The sequence below is a fragment of the Enhydra lutris genome, unplaced genomic scaffold (assembly GCF_002288905.1).
Source record: "Enhydra lutris kenyoni isolate GAN:26980312 unplaced genomic scaffold, ASM228890v2 scaffoldscaffold45, whole genome shotgun sequence".
NCBI lineage: Eukaryota > Metazoa > Chordata > Mammalia > Carnivora > Mustelidae > Enhydra > Enhydra lutris.
In genome coordinates, this window is record NW_019154129.1 from 2,028,528 (window position 1) to 2,044,366 (window position 15,839).

The following is a 15,839-nucleotide window of genomic DNA, read 5'->3' on the forward strand; positions in this document are numbered from 1 at the left end:
GGCAGTGTTTGAAGACGGTCTCTGTTAAAACCCACACCACCGTATGCAATTAGGCTTATTACTACTGCGCCCATCTTACAGATGAGGGAGCGAGGCACGGAGAGGTTAATGGCTTGTCCAAGGTCAACAGGTAGTAAAGTACAGTCCTGGCTTCTTAACTCGCCCTGGTCTCCCTTCAAACCAGACTAGAACCTGCCGGGAGAGGAGGAGAAGTCCGAGGCCCGGAGGACGGAACGAGTGGAAGCCGGCTTGCCGTAGCCCCACAGCCCGGCTGACTACGCACTGGACACCGGCCAGACACTTTGCCGTGTTTTCAGGCTTTTAGGGAACAAAATGGTTCCTCTTTCTTCTCTGTCCACTCCCCAGAAGAGGGAAGAGGAGGGCAAGGACGGACACCAGGGGAGGCCTCCGTGTAGACAGAGTGTGGCTCAAAAAACAAACAAAACAAAACAAAACAGGTTTTCTCTTTGCTATTGTAAGAGGAGAACGGGCGGCGCCTGGGTGGCTCAGTGGGTTAAGCCGCTGCCTTCGGCTCAGGTCATGATCTCAGGGTCCTGGGATCGAGTCCCGCATCGGGCTCTCCGCTCAGCGGGGAGCCTGCTTCCCTCTCTCTCTCTCTCTGTCTCTGCCTCTCTCTCTATGTGTGATCTCTCTCTGTCAAATAAATAAATAAAATCTTAAAAAAAAAAAAAGAAAGAAAGAAAGAGGAGAACGGAAAACAAGAGGAGGAGAGTGATTAGAGGCGCTTCTGGGAATCCATCCTAAGGAAATAATCAGGAGAAGGAAAGGAAAAGAAAGAGGCTTCTGCACAAAGATGGTCATCAGAGCATTGTTTACAATGATCCATTACTGACAATGCAACAGGGAAGGACTGGATTAGGCAAACTCTGGAATTTCTACGCAGCGGAATCCTTGCAGGCATGGAAGAGGCTCATCATCATTAGGGAAGCTGCAGAGCGGCGTGGGGAAAGGGGGCTAATGTTATAACGAATAAAAAAAAGGACTCAAATTCTTACTGCATTATGTAAATATCCGCAGTGCATACTGCTGTAGGGAAGAAAAGGGACACAAGATGATGAGGGCTCGCTGGCTGGCTTAGGGAAGGCGGGGTGGAGGGTGACGGTGGACTGCTGTCCTACGTCCCCCTCTCCTTTCTGTGCATTCTAGGACACTCTTAAAGTGTCAGCTGGTACCCGCTAGTTGGGGGTGAGAGGACTCTAAGGGATCCTGGAACGTCTTAAATAATAGGTCTGCATTTTAACAATGTTTCTGGTTATATTTTTAGGTTTGCCAACCACAGTATGGCTGTGTTTTAGAAAGGAGCCTTTATTTTTCAGAGATATGTATTAAAATACTCGTGGCTCAGATGAGAGGCCGTCTGGGCTTTGCTTCCTCCAAACTGATCTGGGAGGAGGGCTAAGTGGGCCTGGAGCTAGAAATCGCTAGAACTGGGTGTTGAGGGTACTACTACTACTACTACTATTTTGTATATATTTGACATTCTCTGTAAGAAAAATTAAACAAACCAAAGGTCTGTATTTTCATGGTTCCCATCCATCTAAGGCAAACACGACTAATTAATGGGGACAGAAAGCTTCCTTCTCAGATACACAGACTTAGCATGAAGAACGCGTGCACCGCCAGGACACAGGTAAACGGGACACCCTGGTGTTCCGCACGGGTAGTCGTGGGACCATGGCTTAGAGTGGACGGACTGGAGCTCGGACCACTGGGACGGTTCGGATGCTTTTTAGGTCACGGAAGACAGGGAGAAGCGCGCTACTACCCCCTCCCCGGCCCTGGCGCCCTCCTTCCCGTGCTGTGTGCCCCTCCTGCACCCCGGAGCCTGCCCATCCTGCCCTGCCCTTCCCCTGCCCCCTCGCCGCCCCCACGGGCTCACCGGCAGCTGCTCTCCCCCGACACGTGCAGCGACGACTCGGCCCGTCGGAGGCCCAGGCGGGCGAAGGCGTGATACAAGGTAAGTGCCACGTCACTCAGGCTGTGGGTGCCGTCCGGCTCGTCGTACACGTTCTCCCAGTAGGAGCGGAGGCCTGGGGTGCCCGCGGGGTAGTTCCCGTACAGGTAATAGTCCAGCTGCCCGATGATTTCCTGATTCACCACGGCTTCAAATTTTCGGGCAAAGAAGGTCGGCCTGGCTGTCTGCTGTGCTCCGGGGTGGGGGATAAAGAGCGCCGTCAGCAAGCTGGGGTTTTGGGAGCAGGGCTCGCTGCCGCCGGCCTGTTTGGACCCAAATCCCAGTTCTGACACTTACTAATCTCTGTCCTCAGTGTCCGCGTCGTAACATGGAGATAAGGAGAGGTTTGATGGGACTGTGTGAATTAATGTTTGTAGAGCACTTAAAGCAGTGGTGGGCACACAGTCAGCGTCATTTAAATGCCCATTAAATAAATGACCTCCTGGATGTTTAGAGCGGAGATAGATCTCAGAAATCATTTAGCTGGAGGTCCAGGGCAAGTACAGCCCACAGATATGTTTCAGTTGTCCAGCAGAGTGTTTGAAAATTGAATTAGCTGGCAACAGTTAAAAGGTACCAGAGTTCATAGAAACAACTTCTGGCTTCCATTTAAGCAGAAAAAGACCTGGCAACCCCAGGCCCATGTTCCTAGACAGGAACGACGGGCTGAAGCTGAGGGGTAGCCGCCCCTGTAGATGGGCACGGACGCTTCTGCTCACCTCAGTCCCCACCACTCCCTGTTGCCTCATGGGCATTGCTGCTGATTTAGAGACTCATAAGGAATGTCCCAGATGTACTGGTTGGAGTGTCTGCAAGGGGCGCTTAAGAATCTACATTCTTAACAGGTTTTGGGGGGGATTCGTTTGCTGAGGTTTGAAGAAATGTAAGTGACACCGGAACCGGGGCTGCACACCACCACCAACTGAATAGCTTTTAAAAAAAAAAAAAATCCAGATTCTGGGGGTACTTGGGGGGCTCAGTGGGTTAAGTGTCAGACTCTTGATTTTGGCTCAGGTCATGGTCTCAGGGTCGTGAGATCGAGCCCTGCGTTGGGCTCTGCACTGCACAAGGAACCTGCTTACAAGCTTCTCTCTCCATCTCCCTCTGGTCCTCCCCCACCTCCCACTCTGAAGAAAAAGAAAATTCGGATTCTGGAGTCCTTCCCCAAGACCTATGGAGTCAACATCTCTGGAAATGAGGTTTAGGAATCTGTAACCAAAAAAGTTTCCCAGGTGATCATGAAGACCACTTAGGTAAACCAAGTTTTCAAGGAAAGAGAGGCCCAAAGAGGGCAAGGGACTTATCTAAGGTCACACAGCAAGGTAATGGCCAAGCTGGGATTAAGATCAGGGTTGAGGATAAAGAAATAAAACACTAGGTGCCCTGTTATCTACCAGCTCTTATACTCAGGCCTGGGTGGGGACCCACCAAGGGTCACATAATAATTATTTCCAGCTTTGCAGCTACTGGGTAGGCTGTTGTCCTGTGAAGCCGGCAGAGTGAATGCAGCAGAGGCAAATGAATGGGTGCTGCTGCTTCCCAAAACCCTTCACTTAACAAAAGCAGGATTCGGCCCAGTGGCTGTAGCTTGCAGACCCCGTTCTAGGGCTTTGGAAACAATGAAAGCACAGCCCCTCCCTTGAGTAATTTACTGACCTTAAGCGGGATCTGGCACTGTTTTCCCTGCAGTGGATTACTAATAGCACTAATGACCATAAAGACCACCGAGCACACACTCTCTGCAGAGCCCGTCACCCTGCGTCATGTCACCACCTCGCACTCTTCCATCAGCTCTGCGAAGCAGGTCTCATGACCTCATTTTACGTATAAGGAAACAGAGCTCAGAAAGGGGAAGTGACGGATACAAACTCACACATGCACAGGATTCGAACCAGATCTGATGACTCAAGCCCCATCTCTTTCTACTGCCTTATCCCAGGACTGAGCTGCTGAGTAAACAAACATCCTTGGTATTATGCTGAACGTGTCCTCGCCTTCCTGCTTTATGAACCCTATGGTGGCCTGTGGATAATATTTAATAATATTCTGGCCCTCTCCGTGGTGGAGGGTCAGAATTTAGTTCCCTTGAAGCAGCTCTGAAAGAGACCACTTGGGTTCACGTCCTTACTCTGCTACTTTCTAGGTGTAGAGGTCTTTGGGGAAATCACCCACAGCCTCAGCTTCCTCAGCACTGAAATGGGAATCATCACAGAGCTACTTAGCATAGAGTCTGGCGCACAGGGTCATCTGCTATTAGGATCTACTGTCACTACCACCCGAAGCCTGCGCCAAGGGCTTCGTGTTCTGGGGGCAGAGAAGTGGACTCAGGGGCCAGGCAGCCTCTGTTCTCTGCTTGTGATTATTCACAGCTGGATCTCCTAAAAGGGTACATGTCTATATTTACCACTCTTCTTCGAACAAGAACTCTGAGTTCCTTACAAGCAGCAGTTTCTTGCATCTAGATGTGGAGGGATATTCTGGATCTTTGTTTACCGGGAAAGAAAGAGCTGGGAGCACGTGCGAGGTCTCTGTGTTGGCCCGTCTTTGTACCAGAGACCACGATGTCCCCGGGAGGCCTGGGGCTAAAGGCAAAGGCCGCCCAGCCCGCAGGCAATGCTCTCCAGAACCACCCGCCCGCTTGCTCTAAATGATGAAGGTTCTTTGCCTCAAGGGCAACAACTGGTTCTCTACAAAACCAGGAATCTTTTTTTTTTTTTTTCCTTTTTGCCTTTTGAATAGGTCAAATACTTCCCCTGCCACACTCTTTCTGCTCAGCAGATCCTTTCTGCATAGACAAAGGCACGAAATGTCACCCAAGTTCATACCTAAATTAACACGGGTTTGAGGAGGTCCATGGGTAGCTCTTAATCTGCCATCAAAAATAGGCCTAAAGAAATACTTATGGCAGCAACCGCTGACGGGGGTGCGAGACGTCAGATGGGCACCTGGAGGGAAACTGAATAACGAGAGGGCACCTGCTGTGTGCTCTGCACCTGTGTAGGCACAGAACCAGGGTGGCCACGGGATCTGGGGGAAAAAGCCCAGGGCTGCAGCTGGAAGCAGCTGGGAGGGACCCCCAGCCCTACCACTCCACTCTGTGTTGAAGGACAAGAAAGTTTGCCCCTCTCTGCCTCAGTTTTCCCACCTTCACAATGGGGATGTTGCCTACCCCAGGGAAGCCAACGCCCACAGAGTGTCTGGCACACAGCCTGGGGACAGAAGAGACTCCTACCCTGTGCTTCTCTAATATTAGGAGCCTCCCAGTCACTTGGAGAATCTTATTTATATGCAGATTCTGACCGAGCACTTGGGGTGGGGGGCAGAGATCCTGTAATTCTAACAAGCTCCTTGGTGAGGCTGAGGCGGATGGTCTGCGGACCACATGCCCAGGAGAGAAGTGAGGCTCAGAGACAAGAAGCTCCATTTGGGCAGCCCGTGCCCTCCCCTGGAGGGTTCTGTTATTTGCCGGACTGAGTCGGTGGGGGCACCTCAGCCTGGCTTCTCGACCTGCCCTGTGGCTCCCTGCCGCCCTCTGGGCTAGTGCTTGGGGAAGAAGCATGCCCTCTCCACATGGTGGGTCTTGTGACCTCAGAGCAATGTGTCTAACCATTCTGGGGCTGCCTGTCTGTGCTCTCCGCAGCAGGGGTGAGGGCATGGTGGAGGGGAAGAGGAGGGAGAGCCTCAGGGTGCTGGCCTACAGGGTGCAGGAGGGGCACTCCCACAGGATGGAGAGAGGCTGCCATCCCAAACAAGTCTGGGGACCAAGACATCCTCGAGGCTCATGGAAGGTGAAACACTGACCACCCCTTGCCCTCTGCTCTCCCCAAAACCGTAAATGGCCAGGCGACGCAGAGACACTGAGATAGCACTAACGCTTCTACCTCCTCTTCCTCCTTTAGGTCCACAGAGCAAGGTGGTTTCCAAATATGGCTGCTCATCAGAATTTTCTAGAGTCTAACATGTTTAAAATAAAAATAAAAATTACCAGACTTCACCAGAGACTAGCAGTTCTTAACTGGGGGTGAGTTTGCCTCCAGGGAACATGTGGCAATGTCTGAAGCCACTTCTGGTCATCACAACTGGAGCATGCTACCAGATCAAGTGGCCAGAACCATGGACGCTGACCACGCAGCGAGGCACAGGACGGTGCCCCCTGCGGCAGACACCGACCCAGCCGCCATGTTAAGAGCGCTGAGGAGGAGAAGCTCTGCCCCGGGCACACTGAACTTTGTATTTCAGGGGACCGACTGAAAGGCAGCACAGAGAAATGGACATGGAAACATCCATTGCCTGCATGACCTCAAACAAGTTTTTGACCCTTCTGTCCCTCAGTTTCTCCATCTCTAAAACAGATAAACGATAACACTGTCTCTATGTACCCATCTAAGCTTGATGGTGGGTGGGTGGGGTTCACGCATCAATACAGGCCAAATGCTTAGAGCTGCTCCAGCACGGGGGGGTGGGGGGCGACGAATGGCGAGTCCTGCTCTGGCCGTCACCGTTACTGCCAGCAGCCAGGGCCGGACACCACGACATAAGATGCCACACCAGCCAGGCCTTGGATGACCACCAACACTGGCCAAGAGGTGTGGGGGCGGGGCTGAGGGCTCACCTGGAAGCGGTGGAAGTCCTGCGGCTTGAAGTCGTTGGGCGAGCAGCCGCACCAGTCCACGATGTGCTTGTACTGGCACTTGCAGCCCAGCTTCCGGTTCCAGTTGGTGATGCGCAGGTTGTTGTCCACCATCGTGTCACAGTGGGGGCTGTTCTCCAGGACCGTGTGGAAGAAGGACTGCAAGGGAGAGAGGGAAGGAACCGGCCTGAGGCCTCCTCCGGCCTCCCTCCCCAGCACCACGGGACTGTACAGGGACACTCTCGGGAGGCTCCTCGGTCATCTCTGCAAAGGGTGTAGCCACCACCTGGTCCGACTCAGGGCACATGGGATGTTTGGTCCAGAGTGGCTGAATTCTGCTTGGGAGACCAACGCTCCAGGTGTTTCCTTAAACTCTCTTTCCCCAGTCTACAATCTGATTTCAAGATGTTTCTTATCATTCAGGACATCTTCTGTCTGCCTGGCAGAGAGGAAAAGTCCCTCTGGTCACGTCCACACATGGGAACCACAGGAAACATGTGACAGTTTTCTAGAAAATCCTGGGCCAATAAGGCTCGTGCTTTGCAAACAGGTCTGACACCAAAGGGACTCCAGTCTGAGATATCTTGAGAACAAAGACTGATGCTCTGGAATTTCACCCCTGGGTAAGGGAAGCCAGATTCACGGGTGTAGCAGTCCCAGGGCTGAAAGGTGTCCCAGGCACCCCTCCTGCTTTCCAGCACAGGGAGGGGCGGGCCAGGGCTGCTTGCTGTCCATGGTGCTGAACCAGCTCCACGGGTCTCTGCTAACCCTAAGACTCTTGGCCTACCTCTCCTAAGAATCTAAGAAAGAAGCAACGCTGAGAGTGGAGAAAGAGACCAGAGACGAGAAACATGGTTATAGCCTCTGAGAGAGAGAGAGACAGAGAGAGACAGACAGACAGACAGGCAGGCAGACAGACTTCTAGTTGGACACTATTTTATAACAACCCCAGATATGAGGCAGATACATTCTGCCCTGATCTCTGCTACCTCAGGGAAGCTGTTGGGGGATACGAGTCTGCCTGTGACAAATTCATGGCTCAGCCTTTAGATTTATTCTAAAGTGGTTTCCTGGTGGTGGTCTGGGAGAAAGGAGGGCACAGCAGGGATGCTGGGGTATGAAGTGCCCGTATGCTGGGGCGGGGCTGTGACGGAGAGAGCCATCATCGGGATGCGCATCTTGATTAAAACGACCAGAGCCCCACACGGTCTCTTCTCAATGGGTGGATGGGCAAATCGAGGTTCCATGCACCCTCTCCAGCCTCCCTTCCTGTGCTGCTAAATGACATATGCCTGTGAACCTGGATTTTAAGCTTGAATTGTCTACAAGCCCACAGAGGCACATATTATCCATCAAGCGGTGGGGAAAAGTTCCCAATTACCGATTGCCCTGTGTCCTTTCATAATGATACGGAAATTCCCTGCGAGATAATGGATGAGGAGGTTATCAGCACTGAGAGAAAAGGTGATTTTCATGGAAATAGGATTAAAAGCTGATTACCGAATGTGTGTGCGGAATAGTAAACCTGGGCCTAGTGATGACAAGCTCATCATCCCTCTGGAGTGATGTGGGCAGTCAGCCCTACCAGCTTGGCACTGCCCCAGATGTTGGTGAGGGATGTGGGAACCATCAAATGTTGTCTTGTCTGGCCTAGAAACGCAGCCTGAACCTGGGGCACCACCCGGAGGAAATGGCAGTAGACCATTCATGCGAGGTGTCATGGGCTCAAGAGACGTGCAACCAGCTCTGGAGTTTTCTGAAGTCAGAAACTGGGATGGAAGCGAACCGGAGGTCAGAGCAGGTCTGAGAAGGCTGCTGGCCTGTCAGTGGCGCCATTTCAGAACTGGGTCCCCACTACTTCTGGATGGAACGGGTGACTGTTCCAGAATGGTCTGCAACCCTGTGCAACTGGGCTTCTGCAATGGACTGCATGGTTGTGGCTCGTCCGAGACCCATGGGTTGAAATCCCAGCCCCATGATGTGATAGTGTTAGGAGGTGAGGGCCTCTGGGAGGTGATTAGACCAGAAGGGTGGAAACCTCATAATGGGATTCATGCCCAGATAAAAGGGGCCCCAGAGAGCAACCTCGTCCCTTGGGGCATATGAACAGCCGGTAACAGTCTGCAGCCCGGAACAGGGTCCTCCCTAGAAACCGACCATTCTCATACCCTGACCTCAGACTTACAGGCTTCAGAACTGTGAGAAGTAAATTCTTGTTGTGTATAAGCCACCTACTCTGTGGTACTTCATTATAGCAGTTTGAACTAAAACACCTTCCCCACACTGAGTCTGAAAAGTGGTGACAGGGTCCCTGGAGCTTTTCAAATGCTTCTAAAAGTCATCAGGAAATGCTGCATCCCAATGGCTGTCAGTATGGGGGCTAGTGCAGGTCCAGCAGAAGCCCTGGCTTTCTGTCTTTAGAATCACTGGAATTTCCATTTGTGAATGAAGAGGCCAACAGTACCGTCTATCTGTCAGGGAATGACAGACAAATACTCAAAATTAGAAAAGGTATTCTTCATGTTGAAAAAGTGGGTATTACAGGATTGATGACGGTGGAGGATCTGTCAAAAGGTGATGTAGGTATGTCCTGAAAAATCCAGCACATACAGTTGCGCAAGCCACATACTGCACAACCCTAGTGGGGCACCATCAACATGGTAAGTATGAGAGGTTTCTTTCTTTCTTTCTTTCTTTTTTTTAACAAAAGTTTTGTGGAAAGTGGCAGTGAAGTGTCCTGTTCTAAAAAAATCAGTATATCATGATGATTTTTACGACAAATGGGACCCAAGTGTCTTAAGGAAGGACTGCCCTTTCTACTTTGCACAAAGATGCCATGGAACTGCTGGTGGCGGTGTCGTGAGTCTGTGTATTCCACACACCCACCCTGCAGACCGGAGGGGGACCAGGGACCTGCTATGACAGCAAGGACTAGTTCTCCACCTTCATCTGGCTGTTTGGAGGACTACGTACCGGACCCAGCATGGCTTTGCCAAACCTTCCGCCAAAATTCAGCTTCCGTGTTGCTCCAAAGGCTAGAGCCAGCCCCCACCCTGCTCGGGGACTTTTCCCCTACATAACTCACCTCAGCAGGAAGCAGGGTGTAGGAGTAAAACTGCTTCATCTTGGTCACCAGATCGTCTGTGGAGAAGGTCACGTACTCGACAAACTTCCGGTTCAGCAGGAACCAATCGGAGCCTCCATCCACAGCAATGCCCTCTGGGATTCGCCGGTCCCCGAGTCGCCACATGTGGGCGTCACACTCCAGGAAGAGCCGGTCCAGACCCTGCTTTCGGATGAATCTGGGAAAGACAGAGTCGCCCTTCAGCCCAAAGGTGCACAGAATCCAAATGAAATAGCACAATCAGGGCAATAAATGCATATATTGGGCATTTGTGCCCAATATGTACTGTATGCTAGGGATCGAGCCAGGAAGGGGGTCTGTATATAGCTTCTCCCCTGCTCTTCTGAAGTGAGACAGGTCACTATACCCCTATGAGGCGGGCACTGCCATTATGCCCATTTTACAGCTGAGGACCCCAAGACTTAGAACGTTCAGGGGATTTGCACGGCACAAGAACAGTGCAATGACCACCTGCTTCCGCCTTTGCAGAACTTTTGGAAATCACCTTTTCATGCCATGAATGCCTGGGCAGTTGGGTGATCACAGCCTCCGGCTGTTCACCTCGGAATCATGCTCTTAAAGGCACACCTCAAAACAGGCAGGATTACAAGTCTCTTTGACAAACACCAAAGTTACAATCCACTAATTTGTGTGCTTTGGATTCACACATTAAATACAGGATCACAGAAGATTTTTAAAAAACACTGCATTTGGGGCGCCTGGGTGGTTCAGTGGGTTAAAGCCTCTGCCTTCACCTCGGGTCATGATCTCAGGGTCCTGGGATCGAGCCCCGCATCAGGCTCTCTGCTCAGCAGGGAGCCTGCTTCCCCCTCTCTCTCTGCCTACTTGTGATCTTTCTCTCTGTCAAGTAGATGAATAAAAATCCTAAAAAAACAAAAAACACTGCATTTATGATAACGTGTATTTCTTTTTTGAACACGAGATAACACAATCTCACGGTGGATCTAATAACTACCATAATTTTGCAGAAGGGGTGAGCGTAAGTGACACTTAGAGGTATACGCACGACCCTAATGTGGTATGAAAATCTGTGACTCCTAATGGCTACTACTAATGCTGTTGTGGTGTGTTACCTCTATTTAGCTGGATTTTAGTTAGAGTTTAGTGAAAACCAAGATAATTCTCTTCCCAGCTGAAGTTATGAACTCTTGAATTCTCTCCATGAACCCCAGAGTAGTAACTCCTACTCTAGACTGTGTGTGTGTGTGTGTGTGTGTGTGTGTGTGCGCGCGCACACGTGCGTGTGTATTTGGGATTTGCAATGCAGGCAGAGCAGAACTGGTACTTCCTATTTTGTAGATGCAGAAACCAAAGATCAAAGGGCTGGGAAAGCCAGAGCTGTTGGGAGCATGGGCAGAACTAGAACCAAGCCTCTGGCGCGAACCCTCAGTTCCTCTGCTTTACTGGGGAACCGCACACCTACTGTGCTGGCCTGGTGTGGGGCGGGACGGACCAGAAGGAAGGATGTTCCTGCTCCTCAGAGGCTAGTTATCATTCTGGGAGCCTGCTCCCGAGAGTTCTCCTGACCCAGGGAGTTCGCTGCTTCTCCAGCTCATACAACAGAAGATCAACCATTTTAATGTGTACAATTCCGTGGCATTTGTATGTTCATGATGCTGGGGTATGTAGTTTCAAAATATTTCAGCACCCCCCCCCCCGCCCACCCACCACGCAAGGAGACCCTATACCCATAAGCAGTCATTGGCCCCATCCATCTGCCTTCTGGAAACCACCGATCTGCTTTCTGCATTCATGGGTTTACTTATGCTGGACACGTCACAGAGAGTGAGGCAGACAATATGCGGCCTGTTTGTATTTGCCTTCCTCCCCCAACGTAATGTTTTCAAGGCTACATCCCGAGTTTCTGTCTATCCAGCATCCACTCCTCAGTTTTCTGGGAGGCACAGCTTGGTCGTTCCTCAGACAGTCACCTATCTCCGACTCTCGGCTGGCTTGGATTGGCGCCCCGTGCCCAGCACCAGGGGTGGTGACATGACCAGGCTGGTCAGTGAGGGCTCTCCATCTGCCCAGCTGCCGTAACTGGTTCAGGGATGGGTGAGGAACTTAAGGTAAGTCTGACATCGGGCTCCTGGATTTTTGCTGGATCTACCAGGAAGGAGGATGGCATTTTTGCTGGGAGAATGTCAGTCTAGCGCTGCTGGCAGCCATCCTGTCACCATGAGTATAAAGCTGTTTGTCAGTGGAAGTAATACAGAAACAGGGAGCGGGAAGGACAGAGGGGGAGAGGGAGAGTGAAATAGGGGAGGGGAGGAGTAGGAGCAGAGGAGCAGAGAAAGAGAGAGGGATTAAGTCTTAGCGACTTGGCTTGAGACCCGGGATCCCGCTATGTGTGACTCACCACCAGACTCATCAGTAATGTGCTTAGGGCACGTGGAGATGGGATTCTGTCACTTGAAGTTGAAAAAGTCCTAATACATTCCTGAACAATTTAAACTTTTATCACTACCAGGATGGATATGAATGTTGTCAGGCCCCAGAGAGAGCAGGCAGCCAGGCTGTGGCACACTAAGACTTCTCTTCCACTAAGCCAGTCCGCATCCCTTGTCACATGTCTACAGGCCTTTGCACCTCCGTGGCAGACCTCATCACTGTCTTCAGATGGGAGTTACCAGTCTCCCCCCAGGTAGACTCTGCTCTCATTAGCACTGACCTTGGATTCCTCCTTTCTGCCTTCCTCACAGTTCCTAGGATAATGCAAGGCAGTAACTCAGGAAAGGTCTATTTTTTTTTTTAAAGCCCCATCTTATTTCTTTGAGAGAGAGAGAGAGAGAAAGAGAGAGAGAGAGAGAGAGCAAGCAAGCAGGGGGAGGAGCAGGGGAGAGGGAGAGAGCCAATCCCAAGCAGACTCCATGCTGAGCAAGGAGCCCAGTGCAGGGCCTGATCCCACGACCCTGAGATCACGGCCAGAGCCGAAATCAAGAGCTAATAACCAACTGAGCCACCCAGGCGCCCCTCAGAAAGATCTATCGTGATGCCACGTGGCAGGGTCCAAGAGCTGAGACAGTCGCGCTGTGCTGGACATGCTGAACTCTACAGAGAATCCCTCCAGCTGGGCCTCCCCAAATCCACTGACAGCCCCTGGAGGGATCCCTGTGAACCCTCACTAATAAATCCACAGCCCCAGCACTTTCTTCTGCACAAGTGGGGGACCTGCCCCAGACAATGGCCACTCACTGAGCATGATGATGTAAAACACTGAATTCTTAACAGAAATGACGACAGTGTCATAATAGTGTTGATGATGGCAAACACACTGAATTCTGTTGAGAAGTGCTTTTCACCTATGCTGAGGTGTGGCTCTACCAGTAACCAGCTGAGCGACTCTGGGAAGCGATGTCCTTGAGTCTTGGCTTCCCCCTTGGTAAAATGACAAAGTTGGGCTAGGTCTGCACTGCAGCCTAAAATACCTGCAGGGGTCAGAGTGATAATGGAAGCATCTGAGGAAGACTGAGTGTAGGGCCACAGGGGAGGCAGAGTCAACAAAGGAGAGAAAGCATTTTTTTTTTTTTAAAGCACTCAAATTTTTTAAAAAAAAAAAAAAAAAAAAAAGGTATTTCTGGCTAAATAAAACAGAGCCCTAGCCTGAATCCAGCTCATGGGCCACCACACATAATAACCACGGGTTGGGTCACTCTTGGGCATTTTCCAGTTGCAACACTCTCTAAGTCACTCTGTTCTACCTAGGAAGAGGGTGTGGGGCAGGAATTCCAGCCAGAAACTTGGGACCCAGAGAAGGCCGATGACTGCTCTGAGGACACAAGCCAACCAAAAGACCCAGGTATCCAAAGATGGTGGTCTTGTTCTTTCCCCAACACGTGTTTCCAAGCGTAAAATCCAAGCTGGTCGCAAAGCCATGTTCTCTCTGGGAGTAACCTGTTGGAGGTTTTCAATATGCTTACTGTCCCATTCCACTGACCACAAAACTCAGCTCTAAAACAAGTCCATTAAAGGAAGCCCCTGAGTTTAGTAAAAGAAAAATCCTACCTCAGCTCCAGCTGATGCTAATTATAGAATAATGTCCAATAATAACCAAGACTACTAACCCAGAGAGAGGAAGAAATGAAATACAGGTGTGAGGACATGCAAAACTTTTCTGTCCACAGACCAGCCTTTTAATTTCGAGTTCCATTATGTCGGAGAATAGCACCGTCCTGCAATTTTAATGTGATGTCCCACCCCATAATATCCAAATACAATATTTATGCAGTAATCTCCAAAATGAAATATTCATGGGGTGGGAGATTGGTTGCTGTATTTACTGCATTTGAAAGTGGATAAGCTGCAAATACATGCTTTTGTTAACTATGAGTAAATAGAGACAAACAATCCCTCTGGTCTCCGTTCCAGGGTTGAGAGGGGGTCTGGACTAGGAGGACTGGCCGAGGCCAAGAGTCTGGGCATCTAGCAGGGGAAAGGAATCTGCTGCTTGGGCAGGGATCTGCATTTTTGTTTCCTGCCCTGTGCATGGCGCTGGACATCAAGGGAAGTGGGCACGCTTGGGTGTGTCTTTTCATAAATGCTGGCTTAGCGGTCAAAGCTGTGTGGTTCTCTCACCTAAGGGGTGCGGTGCAGATTTACTTGAGCACTGGGCCCAATACACAGAGGGTGACCGATGCCACTTCCCTCTCTGCCACTTCTAGTTTCAGCTCCAGGTGACATGGTCATGTGGGTAGGCGACAAGGTCAACTGAAGAGACGCAGAGAGGATGTGGGTACTGAGGCTGCCTCAGCTTTCACAGATGAGATGTGGGGTGGCCTGGCCTCCCGGAATGCCAGTCTGCTCTTCTAGAGGATGAGCTCCATGACAGCTGTGCTGACAACCTCTTGAATCAGCCGTGAAAGTGTGACACGTGAGGTTTACGAAGGTCTCTGCTAAGTGTCTAGGAAGCACTGTTCATCCCAGCCAGGGACTGACACGTCATCAGTTCCTTCTTACGGAGCGACAGCACCCTCCCCAGTCCCTCATGTCCCTGAGCACCCTTTCATGCTTTGGTTTTCTTCATAGCATTTAAAACTTCGTATTATCATCGAGTCCCGCATCGGGCTCCTTGCTCGGCAGGGAGCCTGCTTCTCCCTCTGCCTCTGCCTGCCACTCTGTCTGCCTGTGCTTGCTCTCTCTCTCTCTCTGACAAATAAATAAACAAAATCTTAAAAAAAAAAAAAAAAAAAAGAAAGCGTAGGGCTTTATAAAAAAAAAACAAAAACTTCGTATTATCATATACAAGATACTTATTTAGTTTACTGTCTCCTTACTGGATGTAAGCCCAAGGGGCCAGAGGGTACTTTGTTTGCTTGTTTGTCTTGACCTATTTCTCTTCATGGCTGTATCCTTGGTGCCTAGACTAGTACCTAGCATTCAGCTGGTGCTCAATAAGTGTTTACTGAGCCAATGAATAAAGGAAAGAGTAACAGCCATGTCAGTTGTTCAGTCAGGAAGTAGCAGCCCTTAGTTAACCAGGTATCAGATTCTTCTAATACACCCTCGACAGACAGAGGAGCTGAACCACAAGAAGGTTAAGAGCATTCTCCAAAGTCGCAAACTAGTGGTCCAGGATTCAAATCCAGGTGTGTCCGATGAATCCAATGCAAGCCTCTTAACTTGCATTCTTCCTCTGTCTCGGTTTGTCAGGGTCCCTACAAAAGCATTCAAGCAGAGGATGTGAGAACTTCTACCTCAAAAAGACGCTGTGCAGGAATCCAAAGTCTGAGAGGAAAAGACTCATTGTTGGTCTTGGAGGAGGATTTCTGTCAGACCTCACAAGAACTTCAGTCTTCAGAACAGACTACCTAAGGAAAACACAGAATCCCCTGCCTTTGTTTTTACCTCCTAGGCTTTCAGGGATAGGCGGTTTGCCTTCCGGAGACTTCCTCATTGTCACAACATGGAATGAAGTCATAACCAAATATGATTCTATTGAGATGTCACAGGGACCAAGCCCTACTCAGCTAAGCATCAAAGAAAATCCGAAGGGGACAAGGGTCCTGATTCTCAGCCGTGTGTGAAGAGGTCAGTTAAGAAAGCTGCTGTAGCCTTTGAAACTGATCTCAGAAAAGGCAGACAATGAAGAA

At 50.4% G+C, this 15,839-nt stretch overlaps 1 protein-coding gene across 1 annotated transcript in view; it reads right to left on the minus strand.

Annotated features, from left to right (window-relative positions):
* LOC111156268 (xylosyltransferase 1) overlaps positions 1–15,839 on the minus strand; it is a 297,991-nt gene that overhangs the window by 16,032 nt on the left and 266,120 nt on the right. Inside the window, exons 9-11 of the mRNA XM_022517037.1 lie at positions 9,691–9,907; positions 6,588–6,764; positions 1,901–2,163 (exon numbers count right to left, since the gene is read on the minus strand). Of these exons, the coding sequence (XP_022372745.1) occupies positions 1,901–2,163; positions 6,588–6,764; positions 9,691–9,907 (657 nt within the window). The remainder of the gene's footprint in view (positions 1–1,900; positions 2,164–6,587; positions 6,765–9,690; positions 9,908–15,839) is intronic.